The 19,348-nt window shown below is 42.1% G+C and overlaps 2 protein-coding genes across 2 annotated transcripts in view; one reads left to right on the top strand and one right to left on the bottom strand.

The window, feature by feature from the left end:
- Positions 1-19,348, top strand: part of NF1 (neurofibromin 1) — a 191,913-nt gene that overhangs the window by 118,447 nt on the left and 54,118 nt on the right. The gene's annotated exons all lie outside the window — the stretch shown is intronic.
- Positions 9,924-17,081, bottom strand: EVI2A (ecotropic viral integration site 2A). Its single transcript, XM_075850370.1, has 2 exons — positions 16,947-17,081; positions 9,924-13,489 (listed from the first exon to the last, which is right to left on the bottom strand). The coding sequence occupies exon 2, from the start codon at positions 13,460-13,462 to the stop codon at positions 12,719-12,721; it is 744 nt and encodes a 247-aa protein (XP_075706485.1). The 5' UTR covers positions 13,463-13,489; positions 16,947-17,081; the 3' UTR covers positions 9,924-12,718.

Genomic DNA, 19,348 nt, shown 5'->3' with positions numbered 1-19,348 from the left:
GCCATTTTCAGTGATTTGTGTAGACGTCTGGGCATCCAGTGTCTGACTTGCATTTTTGGTTGGTACAGCTGGTACAATTTGTGTGCTAATAGTTGAGGTAGATAATTTTTTTTCATTAACTTCTTTCTCCTTAAAATGTGCTTTTTGCATTTCCCCTGTTATTTCATGGACACCTTGCACTTTCTGAGGTTCATTACTTAATATTGGGGATGTGCTTACACCGGAGAGTGACATACTTCTACCAAAGATGCTGCTATTCATACAGTTTCCTTCCGGATTTCCTCCTTCTGCTAGTGGGGATGGTCCTGCCCAGTTTTGGTCAATTCTTGTATTTTGCTTTTTAACGTGCTTCCATATTATAATGCCTATTATTATGATTATCATAAGTATTAAAACCCCTCCAACCAATGCACCAGCAAGCCAGAAAAACTGGTCTGATTCTTCCTTGGCTGGTCCATCATAGTTTTCTTCCCGTGCTTTGTCCATCTAAAAACAAAAGATCGAATAATTAATTTTATTTACATAGTTTGTTTCCAGAATTTATTTTATTGACCTGTGCATGACCACTTTGCCAGTAACATTCATTTATCTATACGTATGTTAAGTAGGATCTGATCTCCGATCATAGTAATGCAAAGATAATTTAAAAAAACAAAACACCACAAATCACGTGTGCTATCTGTGGATATTATATAGAGGGGCCCTAATATATTCGATCCTTCAATGCTGTCTCACTAATGACTTGCTACGTTTGCATTATCCATCTAGTCGTGGATTGAATGCTGATCCTTTTAGTCTGGTCTCTGCCAGATAGGACAAGTACAACACTAAGCAGTCACTTAAGTAGGTCTAGAGTGATGGCGGTCCAAAAAGAAGAAAAATGGCAATACGATTATAATATTCCAAATATGATTTTGGAATAAATCATTGCAGTACGACGGATCGAGCAACGGTCACTCCACTAGTTTAACAATGTTTTGTGTATATTAAATGCTTTCCATCATAGTGTGCGAGACCAGACTAAAATGACTGTGTGAATGTCTTCCATGTTGTATCTAATGGTACATTGTACACCCCAGTTGTAGCGTGTGAAATATGTCATTTTATTGCAAACATTTCCTTTTGCGTATACATGATAGAAGAACGGATTCCTGGCTGAGTGGTTGACTAATAAAGTATTTGTAATCCTTTTGAAACTGTCCGCAAGGTAAAGTGGTTTATCAACATCCTTTTTGTATGTGCGACGTTTTGTCTTAGAACATTTATATTTACAGATTTGGACAGAATCTGTTCAGGGCGTGTGTCTCAGGGTGTGCAATAAAACTGCTCTATTTGTTTGTTAAAAATCCTAGGTCTTCGCATCCTTTTTCTAAGGTTATATCCAGGCTACCGGATATAATGATTTGTATTGAGGACTAGCCGCTAGTTATTTCCTCCCTCGCTGATTTCATCAGGGAACTTCACCCCCATTCCTTGGTTATAGCGGAAAAGTAGGCTATATATTCGGGTGAAGGCTGTGGTCTGTCTGAGAACTCCCACATGGACAAATAAACATTTGGTCAAAGACGACAAACTATATTTCACTCTCTACAAACCTCAATTAAGCATGTCTACATAGACCGATGAATGTGAGTTTTAGGGCTCACTCACTGTCATTGGCTGCCAGGCAGAGCTATGAACGAGGGGGAATTTTCTGGCTAACAATTAATTACTCCTATGTCCAAAAATGTTGTCATCAGGCATCTACCTCTTGCCCCAGATGCTAAAAGCAGATACCAAAGTCTGGAAAAAGAACATCGGAGCCTACAAGATAAATACTGTGCACAGTATTTGTCATAGAAAAACAGTTAACATGGATTTCCAGGATATAGCATGGATAGCCTTACCTTAGGATATGCCTTCAATGTATAATTGGTCAGAAAAACAATAGAGGCAGCGCATCCCTTCTGCCTCTGACTGCAGTACCCCGCCAGGCATAGCCGCACTCATTTTGACATTGCTGTTCCAGGTACTGCAGCGAACGGGCAGCAGCAATCCATTGGGCGCTGCGGCCCCTTTTTTCTGCTGATTGGTGGGCATTCCACCTGCACCAATCATGCATTGATAACCTATCCTAAGGATAGGTCTTGAATACAAATCCTGGAAAGCCCCTATAACTTATCAGTATGTATGTAGAGTTTAGGTGGAAACCAGAGCACTTGGAAGAAATCCACACAAGCATGGGGAAAAAAATGGTGGGCTTAATATTAGATCCTATGTGTTGCAAGGCAACATTATAAAGCCACTGATCCATCGTGCTGCCTCTATGTAGAAACGTTGAATTAAATCACCTCATTGACAAGACCCTATGAGAGAGACTGGTTCAAAGTTAATGGGAGGGGTATTACATCAGTTAAAAATGAATTTCCAGTCAGATAGCATAGCTTTATCACATGCCCACATACACGGTTTTCCATGCATATAAGGAATAAATTCAACTGTGGATGACATCATTTTCCCACTCTTGGCAATATCGTTGTTAGTCTTTTATCCCCTTCATGTCTACTATGTTCAGCTGCGTCACTGACTGTAGCTGATATTTAACCACTTCAGGACCGCCCAATGTAAATATATACTCCCACATGGGCTTTGTACAGAGGCGACTTCTATTTAAGTCCATTCTTCTGATGCCGTTTGTGAGTGGGGACACAATGGCCTATCCACAGTGTCCCCCATTGAGGATAGGTCGTCAGTTTTTTTACACATTTTTACAGCCCTATGTGTCCCGGAAAAAATATATATATTTTGGGCACACTTAAGAAATTAACATTTTTTCTTTTAGAATGCAGCAATCCAAAATGTGACATTTTGCTCTGAGCATCAAGGCTCAAAACACCCCTAGTCATTAAAGGGTTAAAATGGATTTCCTGATTATACGAAGTACAAAATCAAGAACTGAAAGTGTCACATCTATTCCCTTTTACTTAAAATTCAATACCTGAGATGTCGGGGACTGGCTGCATGAGTGTCACTTACATATCCACACACACGTCCACCCCTACAGTATTCTCAATGGAGACACACGGAGGACATTATTAAGTGCACAGCTAAATACTACTTACAGCCGTCATAATGGCCAATTTTGTAGTTCCCTATAGCCTTTCACATTTTACTTATCCATTTTTTCCTCCAGAAATCAATGTAACGTCGCCAGGAAAACTTTTACTTGTGGCTGTATTGTTTACATGACTATTGGCTTTATATACTTGGTAAAGGAAGTATAATTGGTAAGTGGGTTTTTCCCCCTATTTACAGCTGATTTCGCAAGGAAGTTTAGTTGATATCCATTCTTGTATTTGGTTTAGATTTGAAGAAATCCTCAACAACGTACAACTGACTCAAGTGATGTCTGATCTTTTTTGTCAAAGATACTTTGAGTCTGTGTTTTGTTATGACCGGTTGCAGTTTTACCTGTATAAAAGTAGTTTTACATAAAGCATGGAACACAACACAGTGGTGATGCGTGAAATAACTACACTATCAGACGGATGTATTTGCATCTGTACAGTTATACGTGCCAGAATTGACTTACCAGCTTTTCTTCGCGGTTTTCTCAGCTCTTCTTCTGTACATGTAAGAAGCGACGTGGAATTGAAAAAGTTAATCTTTTAAGTGTTGACTATATAGATGCTGCATAAAAAAGGAAGTCACTGAGAGCTTCAGGAAGTGTAATATTGTGTGAGGTCTTAGAACTTTGTCAAGATCTGGCCGTTTGTACGCTTTAATAAAGGGGTATTTGGGTTTCAGCAAATAAATGAAGAGATAAAGTTTTCTTATATACCGGTATTTTCTTCATTCCACACGGTTTTCAACAGAGGCCTTCATTGTTTATTTTCAAGATATAAAAATCTCTCCTGGTCATGTCATGATCACACTAGAGATAGGGTGCGTTTGCAAATGTCAGTTGCATTAGCATCAGTTTTTTTTGTCTCCAGTGATTACAACTGATGCAAAAATGTATCTGTTGCCATCAGGCTTTTTCACGATTTTTACTACAAAACCATCAGTTGTCATCAGTTTTTACCATCTATTTTTAACATCCGTTTTTACCACAATGGTCCACCAAAAAGGTAGTCTAGGCTCTGAAAATGTCAATTTTATAAGAGTGGTGGATACCTTGTAATAGATTAGATATATGATAGATTGGATACTTGTGTACCATGTCAAGGCTCTCCTTCACTGCTCCGGCCTTGGCGCTACACTGAAGTTTGACACACACATTGTAATGTCACGTGTGTCATATTCAGTTCGGCGCCAAGAGAGAGAGAGCCCAGAAGCCAGCTGCTGTCCATTGACCTCAGATCAAATTTTCGAAGCAGCCATGGGAGCCTAAAAAAACGCCAAACACTAGCCATATCTTCAGTGAGTAGATAGTTTTTGGCATCTTTGCAGCTACCCAATACCACCCTGCATTTCCTACCCACCCCACCCCACACCACTCAGGGATACGCATAATAGGGTTGTATATAGTGTGTCACACCCCTTGTAGCTAATGCCACAGTGCCCTCTGTATATAGTGCCACACACCCCCTGTAGATAATGCCACGGTTCCCTCTGTAGATAGTGCCACACAGGGGGTAGATAGTACTGCAGCGCACCCTGTTGATAGTGCCACCCCCTCCTGTATATAGTGCCTCACACCCCCTGTATATAGTGCCTCACACCCCCTGTATATAGTGCCTCACACCCCCTGTATACAGTGCCTCACACCCCCTGTATACAGTGCCTCACACCCCCTGTATACAGTGCCACACACCCCCCGGTATATAGTGCCATACATGCCCCAGTAGATAATGCTGCATTGCGCTCTGTATATAGGCAGTGCCACACAGCCCCCTTGTAGGCAGCGCCACACAGCCCCCTTGTAGGCAGCGCCACACAGCCCCCTTGTAGGCAGCGCCACACAGCCCCCTTGTAGGCAGCGCCACACAGCCCCCTTGTAGGCAGCGCCACACAGCCCCCTTGTAGGCAGCTCCACACAGCCCCTTGTAGGTAGGCAGCCCCCTAGACCCCTTGTAGGTAGGCAGACCCCTTGTAGGTAGCACCAGACCCCTTGTAGGTAGCACACCCCCCCCCCCCTTCTTGTAGATAGCGCCAGGCCTTTGGCCGGGGATTCCGCTCCTGGAGCGCTCCGCTTGATGTCTCTGTCCGTATATGGACATTGACATCAGAGGCTTCTCCTGAATCCCCGGTCACAGAGTCGGCAACGCTGTGTACGGGGATTCCGCTTCAGGAGTTGCCCCTGATGTCTGTCCATATAGGGACAGTGACAACAAGCGCTCAGTCCAGGAGCAGGTTATTACGGGGATTCCGCTCCTTCAGGGAGCTACAATGGTGCTAGTAGATACCTCCCTGCTCTGCTATAATGGAGTCACTACTGCTGTAGCAGACGCAGCGGCTGCTAGCGGCGCTGCCGGCCATGGGTGAGTTCCGTCCCTCGTCCCGACGGGCGCCCTCATGACCGATATGGCTGCTACAGTGGTAGCGACGCCACTGAGTGAAGAAGCGGCCGGGCGGAAAGACGACTGCTGAGTCGCCGGGCCCGGGCGCTACTGAAACAAGCAGGGGAAGGGAGCCAGCGCAGCGCCCCCTTCACCTGTTGGGGTTATGCACCATGTGCAATGGCACAGGTCGCACACCCCTAAGGCCGGCCTGGAGTGGAAGGGTAGTTGTCAGGGTCTCCGCCTGGAGAATCCCCGACAATGCTATGACTGGAGATTCCGCTCCTAGATCACATCCACCTTCCTGCCGGAAAGTAGATGCAGCAGCACCCGGCGTTCATCCGGCCACCATTAAAATAGATATGATACGGCGCTGGAACCAAAAACGCTGCAGATAACGTTTTTAGATCTGGCTCCCAGGGAGGTAAAGCGCCACAACTGATTGTCCCTGTGCCAGAACAGATCCCATAGAAAGCTATGAGATCCGTTCTAGCATCCGTTTGCCTCCGGTTTTTCTTCAACACGCCGGAGGTAAACTGAAGCGGACGCCGGACATATGTGAACGGCCCCTAAATGAGGATATGTCACCAGTTTATTAATGCCCTATCTCCTAACTAATCTAATAGGCGCTTTGCTGCTGCTAACTACAGTGTGATTTATTTTATTTTTTTCAAAAACGTTTATTATTTGCAATGTTATGAGCTGTTTTCTAAATATGTTAATGTGGCTATACTTGCCAAATGGGAGGTAACTTTCTTCTCTCTGTGTTTACGGTGTAATTTCTGTATGATGCTGTCCAATCAGCGTCATACAGTTCTCCTTTTCCCAGCCCAGCAACATAGCCTGATCTAACGATTGAAGCTGGGCTGGGAAGAGAACTGTACAACGCTGATTGAACAGCATCATACAGAAAGTTTCCAATCAGCATCATACAGTTCTCCTCTTCCCAGCCCAGGGTGATCTCCGCTTCAATCGCGAGCCTATATGTCATATCATCACATATAACATTCAGTAGAAATACATATGATCTCCCCCTTCCCTCCCCCCAACTTATACAAACCCCTCCTCCCCTATACAGTGCACAGTCCTCTATATTTCTGTCTTTTCACTCCGCATTTATGGTATTTTATAATATATGTAATGTATTTTCTTATATGCTTGTACTTACCTCAAGTAAGTGTAAGGGCTCCTTCACACGAGCGTAGCCCACCTCGGACGTGAAAAACTGCAGTTTTCCACTACTGTCTATGGAGGTATGCGTCACATGCAGTAAAATAGGACATGTCCTATTTTTCAACGGCGCGTTCACACGCTCCGTTGAAACAACGGTCGTGTGAACGGCCCCATTGAAATGCATGCGTCCGTGTGACGGCCGTTGTTTTAACGGCTGTCACACGGATGTGGTTCACGCTCGTGTGCTTGAGGCCTACCTAATTCAAAGGTAGAGAAGGGAAGTAGCTGGCTTATTTACATTCCCCTTGTCTGTTTCACCTACATTTCATAGTAAATATTTAGGCTGAGTTCTCTTTTTGCGGTCAAAATGCAATTTCTTGCTGCGAGTCATTGCAAAACCGCACCATTTTGCCGAGATGTGTGAACCCAGTCATAGAACTATCGAAATGGAGTTGTCGAATAACAACCATATACAATTTGATGTCTCTCTAGTATTCTTTCTTCATGTAAAGTTTACTAGGGAAGTTCACATAAATTCCCTAATATACACCAAATGGTCATGTGGACACCCAATCTGAACATCACATTTATATATGTTTATTAACCATCTCATTCCAAGCACTAATGTTTCTTTGTAAAGCTTGTCGCAGTTGGCATTCCAGGCCACTCCAAAGGAGTGTTTAGGGGTTTGCACAGGACAGTCAGGAAACCATTTTTATATACTTGTTTCATTATGATTATTATACTCTATACCAAAGGGGATGAGGGATACAAAAACAGCTTTTCCCAGTGTTTTAAGTGAATTTTCCTGTCTAAAACATTTATTACCTATTTATTCAGTGCATGACGAATATGTCACGAATTCCAGCCTTCATTTGACAGCCACACTTCTGCAGTAACGGCCAGGATTTGGTAAAATGCCAATCTCAATTGTTTAACGATTGTATGCATCACGATTAGTACTGGTTGCAGTGCAGACATAGTGAGGGGGCTTTCTTTGTACTGGGCCTAATAAAGATCACCATGGCGGTCTAGTTTTAAGTCCCTGATCATTGCCGTGTGTAAGCAGGGCAACGATGAGCCGATAGACAAGCAAACCATCATTTTTCGGTTGATCTGCTCGTTTATGCCAATAAAATGGTCGCTAGTCGTCAGCACATCTCCCTGAATAAACATGGAGATGTGCGGCAGACATGATGGAAGTATATAGGGGCCATCGATCGTAGTAACGATCGTTCGTCCCCATACGTTACTAATAGTAACTTGTGAAAGGAGCAAACAAGCACCGAGACAGCTCATCGATCAGCGCTGGTTTTCACAGCCCATATCGTGCAGTGTCAATGGACTCTTAGTCCCTGGTAGAGCATACCTTTTTATATACACCGTCATTCATTTACATATTACAGTACATTATAGTATTGGACTGTATATATAAAAAGTAAAATAAATTATCTTTAAAAAAAAATGACACTGCAAGATTAGTTCATACAATAAACAATTCTTGGTAATCATTTTTATTTTATAAAAGACACTTAGCAGTAAAAGCACATACATATTAGGTAACCTCTTACTCATAATGACAATTACAATAAAGTTCTGGTTTGGTTTTTTCTTTGTTTTTTTTTTTTAACATGTACTAACCGTGTAAAAAAAATACAAGAAAACATGGCAAATTTTTTTGGTGTTCTGCCATTATGTAAAAAACACACAAATGAAACACTACCATATATTTACAACTAGTCCTGCAAAAAAAACAAGGCTTCAAATAGCCTTAAAAATAATCGAATATATGACTGACCGTATGTGAGGAGGCAAAAATGAAAAAATTGGCTTGGTCCCTTAGCCCCTAATTGGCTTAAAGAGGCTCTGTCACCAGATTTTGCAACCCCTATCTGCTATTGCAGCAGATCGGCGCTGCAATGTAGATTACAGTAACATTTTTATTTTTTAAAAACGAGCATTTTTGGCCAAGTTATGACCATTTTTGTAGTTATGCAAATGAGGCTTGCAAAAGTCCAAGTGGGCGTGTTTACAGTAAAAGTCCAAGTGGGCGTGTATTATGTGCGTACATCGGGGCGTGTTTAATACTTTTACTAGCTGGGCGTTCTGATGAGAAGTATCATCCACTTCTCTTCAGAACACCCAGCTTCTGGCAGTGCAGATCTGTGACGTCACTCACAGGTCCTGCATCGTGTCAGACGAGCGAGGACACATCGGCACCAAAGGCTACAGTTGATTCTGCAGCAGCATCAGCGTTTGCAGGTAAGTAGCTACATCGACTTACCTGCAAACGCGATACTGCTGCAGAATCATCTGTAGCCTCTGGTGCCGATGTGTCCTCGCTCGTCCGACACGATGCAGGACCTGGGGCAGGAAGTGAGTGACGTCACAGCGTGATCTCTCGAGAACACGCTGTGTGTCTGCACTGCCAGAAGCTGGGCGTTGTGTAGAGAAGTGGATGATACTTCTCGTCAGAACGCCCAGCTAGTAAAAGTAGTAAAAACGCCCTGATGTACGCACATAATACACGCCCACTTGGACTTTTGCAAGCCTCATTTGCATAAATACAAAAATGGTCATAACTTGGCCAAAAATGCTCGTTTTTTAAAAATAAAAACGTTACTCTTATCTACATTGCAGCGCCGATCTGCTGCAATAGCAGATAGGGGTTGCAAAATCTGGTGACAGAGCCTCTTTAATCCTTAAAGGGTTAAAGGTGATTGAGTCCAGGTAGGTGTATTTATAATGTGTGAAGAGATGTAGGCCTCATGCAGATGCAGAGTTTTGTGCAGAACCAATTTTGTCATTATCCTACATGAGAAGCATTGCATTTAGAATATCTCCAACATACGACCGTGCACGGAGTCGCGGAGTACTTCATGTGGCTCCATGCGCTGCCATATTTGGAGATATCCTAAAAGCAATGCTTCTCATAGAAAATAGCTCCGCAATGGAGCATGCTACGATTTGTCGGATTTGTATGAAAGCCTAAGGGTATGTGCACACGCTAGCTGGCATTTACGTCTGAAAAGACAGACTGTTTTCAGGAGAAAACAGCTGCCTCGTTTCAGTCGTAATTGCTCCTCCTCGCATTTTGCGAGGCTTCTCTGACAGCCGTAAATTTTGAGCTGTGCTTCATTGAGTTCAATGAAGAACGGCTCAAATTACGTCTGAAAGAAGTGTCCTGCACTACTTTTGACGAGGCTGTATTTTTACGCGTCGTCGTTTGACAGCTGTCAAACGACGACGCGTAAATGACAGGTCGTCTGCACAGTACGTCGGCAAACCCATTCAAATGAATGGGCAGATGTTTGCCGACGTATTGTAGCCCTATTTTCAGACGTAAAATGAGGCATAATACGCCTAGTTTACGTCTGAAAATAGGTCGTGTGAACCCAGCCTAACACTAAAATACAGTACCGCTCCTTTCACCTCTATAGGTGCCCTATTACTGCTTCGTACAAAAACGCTGAAATGGCCATGTGCAGGAGGGTGTTCAAGTCTATGGAGAATTGTAAGCATTAAGCACCATTCAATAAACATAGATCCACTTTCACAGAGATTTTCGACTGGAAATTTAAATTTCTGTTCCCCCTCCAACCTGGTCCTAGTTGTCATAACCGTACATATTAAGCGACACTTTGTAGTCTGCTGGAAATCTACAGAAGGGGAGCTATGCCTTACTTTAAAGCGTACTGGTCAGGCGATTTTAATACTGTCCTATCTGAGAACCGCATATGATAAAGGGAGAGAAGCGGAGTGCTGTAAGCTATAGGTTTATATGATATGAAGCAGAGTAGATCCTGAGTAGGGGAGATCGTGGAGAATTGCTACCACCAGTCGCCTTCTCTTTATACACACACCGATACAGGAATATCTGTCAATCGGCCTTTGTGTGCGGGGATAGCAGGACTCTCACTGTCTCTCCTATGAGTCCTCCCAGGGAATACTCTGCTTTTTACTCAGAAATCGTGCTTCGTATCATATAAACTTACAGATGACAGTGCTGAGCTTCTATCCCTTTATCATATGCTGCTTTTTAGGTAAGACCGCATAAATTGCTGGTCAGGTTCTGGAAGGAGTCACAAGATTCTACAACCATGCCATGCCCTTCATAAGCATATATTAATCCTATTTCTCTTAAGCTATAAGACTACCAAACCAATATCTCATCTTCATGCCGCAGAATTTTTTTGCACGATAAATGACTTGCGGTCCAGAAAGTAAAATCCGCAGCCTGTCACTATCTGTTGCAGATTTGCACCACGGGTTTCACTCCTCTCAATGAGAGGGTTGAAATCCTCAACAAAATTTGCATGTATTACATGTAGATTTGCCACAGTTTTGCATCAAAATCCACAGACCATCTTTCGGCGGATTTTTCCATTTTGTGTAAAGTTTTGACTTGCTCGACAAGGGGGCATGGCTAATTGGTAAAGGGACGTGATTTAATGGAAGGGGACATGGCTTAAAATGAGAAACTGCACCATAATTTGGGCGTAAAAAAATGCAGCCAACTAAGAGGTGGTATAAGGAAGAGAAAAACTTCTAGAACGATGCGCCAAGTTTATCATACAGCATGTGCACCATTTTAATAAATTTGGCACATTGGCCGATTGCCTTGTCTAAGTTTAAGCTGTCTAATATTTGGACAGTATTAATAAATTTGCCCCACACGATTTAATAGCTAGACTGCACCATATTTACAGGTATTTAAAGCCAAACTGTATTTCTCTAATACAAAAGACCAAAAATAAGCATCTTTGCAAATGGTGTTTAAAATATCCCATTGTTCTGTGTACAAAGGTCTTAAGCAGAACTATGTCTCCTGTCCTGCAGCTGTGTAGTCTGATTCTGCAGTATTTCCATCGGCTACTGTCTGTAGTAAAGCCAGCAAGGGGGGGGGGGGGGTTCCTAGTGCCAGAAAATCCCTCTGAGCCTTCCATGAGAAGTGGAATTAAATGATAGAATTCTTACTGCTGTGATTAGAGGGAGTTCACTGCATATTGATTTATTATAGGGGTCAGTGGGAGCTATATAAATCCGTTGCAGTTATCACCCACTAGTGGGGTCTGCAGGCAGCCAGAATTTTATCTTGTTAAAATGAGTTCACATCTGTATTATGAATTTTTTTTCTGTTCTGTCACAGGTATGTATGTATGTGTGTGTGTATGTATATATATATATAAAATAATTTTTATTTTTTTTTTTATTTTTAGATACAGGTACATTTTGCGGTTCTAGACCACTTTCATTAACACTTTCACCATCTCCAGTGATACTAGTTGTATTTAAATTCCTGTACGGTCTGTAAAATTGGGCAGTGGCATTTTGCCATCTCCACCATAAGCACCAACGCACTTGAAAACCCCCTTTTAAAAATACAGCTTTTGCCCTTGGTCTGTTGGTTATCAAGAAGAGGGTAGTCTGTAACCGTGGAGACATAGGTCGGCATAGGAGCTGTATACACAAAATGCTAGGCTATTGTTAATCAAGACTATTTGTGAAGTTGCTTTGTTTTATTGTTTTATTTAAGATGCCTTCGGCCTAATTCACACGAGCGTATTTCAAGTCCATGATACGCGTGTGAAAACAATGCATGTCACACGGACCTATGCAAGTCAATGGGGCCATTCAGACATTGTGTTTTTCACACAGCGTGTCCCCGCTGCGTGAAACTCACTGCATGTCCTATACATCCGTGTGCTCTGCGTGATTCACGCAACAGTTGCTAAAGAAATTATGAGAAAAAGAAAACCACCTTCTTCAGTTTATTTTGCTGACGTAAAAAACGTATGACATACGCGCGTAAAAACCGCTGACAAGCACCGTACACTGATGTCACACGGACCTGCAACGCAGGAAAACGCTGTGTGTTTTACGCGTGCAAAACGGACACGTTTGTGTGAATAAGGCCTTTAAGTGATAAAAACGGTTGCAAAGAGTGTTTATATCCATTTTTTATTTTTTTTATATCGTTTTTTCAGGGTTCTGTTTTTTGTTTTTTTTAGCAAGGGCTGAATTTGAACTTAAAATGAAGTTAATGAATTGCATCTATAAAATATTTAGACTTCGACTGTGGATACTGTGGTCATGGTTGCAGTTGGTGAGCTTTGTGTTATTTCTTTTGGTTTGTCTAGTACAGGAGTTGCCATCAGTTTATGCTTCTCATTTTCAATTGTGTTGGCATCTCCCAATGAAATCTCATCCATGGTTAGATTGGCTTCTTGAGATTTCTTCTGCCATGTTTCCATTCCTGATGGCCACAATATACTTGATGCGCTCAGAAAGTCTCCATTGCTTCTGGCCTGGCGCTTTGATTGCGTTAGTTTCGCCTTTAGACTTGATACTTTGTTTACTAGTGCCACAGCGCATATGATTAACATTGCAATAATGAATACCAGCACCGCTATTATGATGACGCATATTATTATTCCAGTCTTATATTTCTCATCAATAGTACATGTTGTGTTAGTCTTCATGTTTGGAGTATGGGATTTGACAGTATGGTTGCTTTTGATCCCATTTGTTTCTGTACTAGTGTTTTTTTGGGTCACATTATATGTAACTTTTGTTACAGTGGGTTTACTTGTTGTTAAATTTTGTCTTTCAAGTTCTTGAGCAGTTTTAAATAAAGAATATGTAGAATTGTCGTCATAAAATGGCAGGAAATGTTCCGAAGCATCCGATGTGGTGTTTATTTCAGATACCACACCGGTGAGGTTGTTGAAATCTGTATTGCTTACTTCTGCTTTACAGAATGAAAAAAACATTATCACAAGATGCAATGAGGACTGCATCTTCCTCATGACGCTCTCTTCTGTCTTGCCTGTTATCTGCCAAGTAAAGAAAACATGATAATCACCAGGACTTAAAGAGGCTCTGTCACCACATTATAAGTGCCCTGTCTCCTACATAAGGAGATCGGCGCTATAATGTAGGTGACAGCAGTGCTTTTTATTTAAAAAAACAAACTATTTTAAACCACTTTATGAGCGATTTTTAGCTTTATGCTAATGAGTTTCTTAATGCCCAAGTGGGCGTGTTTTTACTTTAGACCAAGTGGGCGTTGCACCGAGGAGTGTATGACGCTGACCAATCAGCGGCATGCACTTCTCTCCATTCATTTACACAGCACTAGTGATATAGTTATATCGCTATATGCAGCCACATACACAAACACTAACATTACTGTAGTGTCCTGATAATGAATATACATTACCTCCAGCCAGGACGTGATGTGTACTCAGAATCCTGACACTTCTGAATCTTTTCTGTGAGATTCCAGCAAGGCAAGCGTAATCTCGCGAGATTACGATGTAACCTGTCATTTCAAACGAGATTACGTTTGCCTTGCTGGATTGGTCAGCGTCATACACTCCTCTGTACAACGCCCACTTGGTCTAAAGTAAAACACGCCCACTTGGGCATTAAGAAACTCATTAGCATAAAGCTAAAAATCGCTCAAAGTGGTTTAAAATAGATCGTTTTTCGAAATAAAAAGCATTACTGTCACCTACATTACAGCGCCCATCGCCTTATATAGGAGATAGGGCACTTATAATGTGGTGACAGAGCCTGTTACATTTGTACAAACACATTTCTTAATCTTAGGCTTAATTTTAGGGCTTCAAATCACTAGGAAAGGCTTTCCTGATCTCGTATGACGAGATCCGACTCCATCCATGCATCAAAATATATGGCTCCTTTAGGGTAGGAACACACTAGGCGGAATCAGGACAAATAGAAAAACCGCACCAGGTTTTATCTCCCCATTGAATTCAATGGGGATAACCCGCAACAGAAAAGCAGAGGTTCCGCAGCATTAATTGACGTGCTGCAGCGCAAAAAACCGCACTGCAGGTCAATTTATGAAAGGCATTTTTTGTGGATTTTTTTCTGCAGCGTGTGGATTAGACGTGTTGAAATCTCATCCACTCTGCTGCTACTGTATTACGCTACGGATGTTCTGCAATGAAATCCATTGCGGAAAATCTGCGGTGTTTACACTGCGCTTTCCTACCCTTAAGGAGCTGCAATATGTTTGTATGCATGCGGGCTATTATCATTTAGGCTCCTTGAACACAGGACGGAAATGTTGCCGCTTTGCTTTTCCGTGTAAATTTGCGTACGAAAACTCGACAGCGGGTTGCAGTTCCAGCCGTTTGGATGAGATTTGAACAAAGGGACATTTTCCACACGGAAATCCGAGCATGCTGCTTATTTTCAGATTACGGATGTTCAGGGCGGATTTCACCCTTTTCAATGTAGACTGGGTGAAATCTGTGGTGTTATGCACCAAAATCTACATGTAATTTATGCGGATTTTTCGATAAAAACTGCGGATTCGTTGCAATAAATCCGCTACTTGTGTGGGTGCCCTTAAAGAGGCTCTGTCACCAGATTTTGCAACCCCTATCTGCTATTGCAGCAGATCGGCGCTGCAATGTAGATTACAGTAACTTTTTTAGTTTTAAAAAACGAGCATTTTTGGCCAAGTTATGACCATTTTTGTATTTATGCAAATGAGGCTTGCAAAAGTCCAAGTGGGTGTGTTTAAAGTAAAAGTCCAAGTGGGCGTGTATTATGTGCGTACATCGGGGCGTTTTTACTACTTTTACTAGCTGGGCGTTCTGACGAGAAGTATCATCCACTTCTCTTCAGAACGCCCAGCTTCTGGCAGTGCAGATCTGTGACGTCACTCACAGGTCCTGCATCGTGTCGGACGAGCGAGGACACATCGGCACCAGAGGCTACAGTTGATTCTGTAGCAGCATCAGCGTTTGCAGGTAAGTAGCTACATCGACTTACCTGCAAACGCCGATGCTGCTGCAGAATCAAATGTAGCCTCTGGTGCCGATGTGTCCTCGCTCGTCTGACACGATGCAGGACCTGTGAGTGACGTCACAGCGTGATCTCTCGAGAACACGCTGTGTGTCTGCACTGCCAGAAGCTGGGCGTTGTGAAGAGAAGTGGATGATACTTCTCGTCAGAACGCCCAGCTAGTAAAAGTAGTAAACACGCACCGATGTACGCACATAATACACGCCCAGTTGGACTTTTACTGTAAACACGCCCAGTTGGACTTTTGCAAGCCTCATTTGCATAAATACAAAAATGGCCATAACTTGGCCAAAAATGCTCGTTTTTTAAAAATAAAAACGTTACTGTAATCTACATTGCAGCGCCTATCTGCTGCAATAGCAGATAGGGGTTGCAAAATCTGGTGACAGAGCCTCTTTAAAGTGAAACAATTCATTCATTCATTCCTCCTGGCCTGCTTAACTGGTGGTCATGGCTGCCAAGCCATGATATATACAAAAGCTCCCTATGGATTATCTAAGCCTCCCGTCTCAAGATCTAGCACTTGGTTTCATGTGTACCTTCTGTTATGACTAAAAAATAATAATAATAAGCAGGACCCACCAGTGTATGTGCTGTATACCAGGAATAGTGTTCACAAAATTCAACCAAGGAAGATGGCACCGTTTCAAGCTTCCAGATTTCTGCATGCAATATTGTAAACTGACCTCTGGCTTTCTGCGGGACTGCCAATTATAGTCCTCTATGGTTGCCTTGTCCTTCGCTGCAACAATACGTATCGGTCTGTCTGTGAGGAAGTAGGTGTCGCTAACATGAGATATTTTAGTCATATGCTGTAACGTCTGCGGGTTAGGGGAATTTCCAGGCTGCTATGAAGGAGAATAATCTTCAATATCCCCCGTGCTCATAGGAATTCCGCTCTATTTATGAGCATTTACTATGGACAGGGGAAGTGTCTCTTATTTCTCTTTTTTAACTTTACGTTATATTGAATACAAACTTGGTATAATTAGACATTTCTGTAGAACACGTATAAATAAGAGATGTTTTGCGTAAAAAGGAATGTCCTAGATCAGACAGGATATTCATAAAAATGTTGTAAATTGTCCTCCGTCTTGATCGGGTTAAATATGATACCAGATTATCAGCTACTGAACTGCTTGATAACACTTAGTAACACATCTTGACTCTTGTCTGAATATGACGTTTGTTTGACACCGTAATTATTAAAGTCACTAGAAACCCGTATTACTTTTGGTGAGTATTCCCTTCGTTGTTGTATATATTTCTATCTGTACTGTTGATGTGAAATAATACAATTTGCTGAAATTGATTTAGAATTTTAGTAGTCGTAGTCTGAGATGATGGCCCTTTATATCGTCATGCTATATACATTTCTATAATTACTGATAACGAACGATGGGACATTATTAGACATAAGAATGACAGACTTGGTCAGTTTGTGCTCACCTGAATGGTCTTTTCGCTCACAAGGTCTAGTAGATCCGCGTTGCATAGGTTACGACGTCTTCCTCGCTCATTGAATCTGTTAATGCTCTGACGTTTGCCTTGTTGCAGCTTCTTCTGAGTAAAACCACCGAGATGACGGACTTCCTGTTTTGTATTTGCTCACGCTCAATTTTACTCTAGCTTATTAAAAAGTCCTGCCCCCTGCCTTGAGTAAATAGTCTGAGGGTGTTGTCATCCACAAGATAACGTTTATAGAGTAAAGTTCTAAAATGGATTTTGTGCATTTACAGATAACAGAGGATGAGATTAGGAGGAGTTGTTTGTGTGTCAGTGCTGAGTCAATAGCTATAGGTAAAGGAAATGGGTGACGAGTCTGATCTTGTTGGTGTGATGAGTTCTGAACACAGTTATATTCATAGCAGGAGGATTTAGTACTAGACCTACTGTAGTGGTGGATCTATCAGAATGCATGGATCTTAGTGAGCTCTCGAATACTGTATATAAGGGTATGTGCACACACACTAATTACGTCCGTAATTGACGGACGTATTTCGGCCGCAAGTCCCGGACCGAACACAGTGCAGGGAGCCGGGCTCCTAGCATCATGGTTATATACGATGCTAGGAGTCCCTGCCTCTCTGCAGGACAACTGTCCCGTACTGTAATCATGTTTTCAGTACGGGACAGTAGTTCCACGGAGAGGCAGGAACTCCTAGCATCGTACGTAAGTATGATGCTAGCAGCCCGGCTCCCTGCACTGTGTTCGGTCCACTACTTGCGGCCGAAATACGTCCGTCAATTACGGACGTAATTAGTGTGTGTGCACATACCCTAATATTGATCGAAAGGAGGATCTGATCTCTGCACAAGGAGGAGAAAAGGTTGTGGTTTACACGGGGTGAAAAGTATTCACAATCATTGCTCAGTATAAACACCTCCAGCGATCCAACAACTTACGATAATTCGCTTTTTTGTCATTCTATTTATTTGTCGTCGTACTTTTATACTGACCTAAAAATGGTGGTTGGTCGGCAAGAATTTCACATAAACAGGCCTGTCATTTGTACTGTAACTGCATGAGAGGGGAAAATGAACCATCCTATGAACAATTATGTACGGAAAACACAAACAATTGTCATAACCTGTAAATGCAAGTAAACAAGCGCTGATTGACTTGCTATATCGGTGCTCATTATGGGCAAGTTATCTGCCCGTATATAAGGATCTAAAGGTCCTTTACACAGCCCGATATGGGCTGCGAAAACCAGCGCCAATCGACGAGACCGTTAGTTGATCGGCGCTTGTTTGCTCCTTTCACAAGGAGCTATGATCAATACTGTATTGGGACAAGCAGTCGTTAGTAAGATCGCTCGTCCTCATGCCTTTCCATCTTGTCGGCAGCACATCTCCATGTTTACACAGGGAGATGTGCTGCTGACTAGCGACCATTCTATCGGTCGCAGATTAGCTGATGACCGCTTGTTTACCCAGTCATTGTGTAAAAGGGCCTTAGATGAACATATTGTGCCCATGTTTAACGGTCTGTCTTCTGGATGTAACACTTGGACCCCCACAGTTTTACTGAACTTACAACACCGTAACAACTAGCCGTGGGTGTGAGGAGCTGGACCCCTCCTCTATCATTGTGAGGCAACTTCTTTAAAAATGTTTTTGTGAAGACGATTGCTTCATTTGTTCACAGGTTATGGAGATCAGCAGGAAATGTCCTATTTGAGACAACGGATGTGTTGCAGCATTATTTGTATTATTATTTATATATAATTTGTGTTTGACCGCATATTAGTAAATCAGAAATGAAAGTAATAGGCTTTTTTTTTTTGTTCGGCTATGTACACCTTTTGAAAACTTGTGTTTTTTTTTTTTTAATAAAAATGTATCTGTGTTTAGTGCAACTTTGTAATTACTTTTTATTGAAAATTTATTTTTACCTTTTTTTTTTTTTTTTTTTTTTTTTTTTTTTTTTTTTTTTTAGATACAGCTGCTTTGTATTCTCCATACAGAGCAGCTGTATCTTGCACTGAAACCTGTATCTGTAAATGACTGGTTCAGTGTCAGCGGGTCCTGCGTGTCTCCAGCTACTATCCTTCACATCTAAGTTCATAACTTAGATGTGATCGATAACAGGTGACACGCAGGACCCGCTGTCTCTGAACCGGTCAGTCTCGCTGACCTGACGGATTCAGGTCTCCACACACGATACATCTGCTCCGTATACAGGATACAAAGCAGCTGTAGGTCAAAAAGTTACAATTATTTTTAAGTAATAAAGTTGCGCCAAACACACTAATACTTTTTTTTTTTTTTAAAAGGTGTACGTAGCCTTTGTCTTTTGCTGAGATATTGACATATTTCTATTTAATTGTTTTGGCTGTTTTTGCAAT

Source organism: Rhinoderma darwinii, chromosome 2 (assembly GCF_050947455.1).
Source record: "Rhinoderma darwinii isolate aRhiDar2 chromosome 2, aRhiDar2.hap1, whole genome shotgun sequence".
Classification (NCBI taxonomy): domain Eukaryota; kingdom Metazoa; phylum Chordata; class Amphibia; order Anura; family Rhinodermatidae; genus Rhinoderma; species Rhinoderma darwinii.
This window is presented reverse-complemented; position numbering and strand designations above follow the sequence as displayed.

Bases quoted from the DNA above. Each gene is read 5' to 3' on its own strand.
- EVI2A (XM_075850370.1), bottom strand. From the start codon at position 13,462: ATGAGGAAGATGCAGTCCTCATTGCATCTTGTGATAATGTTTTTTTCA.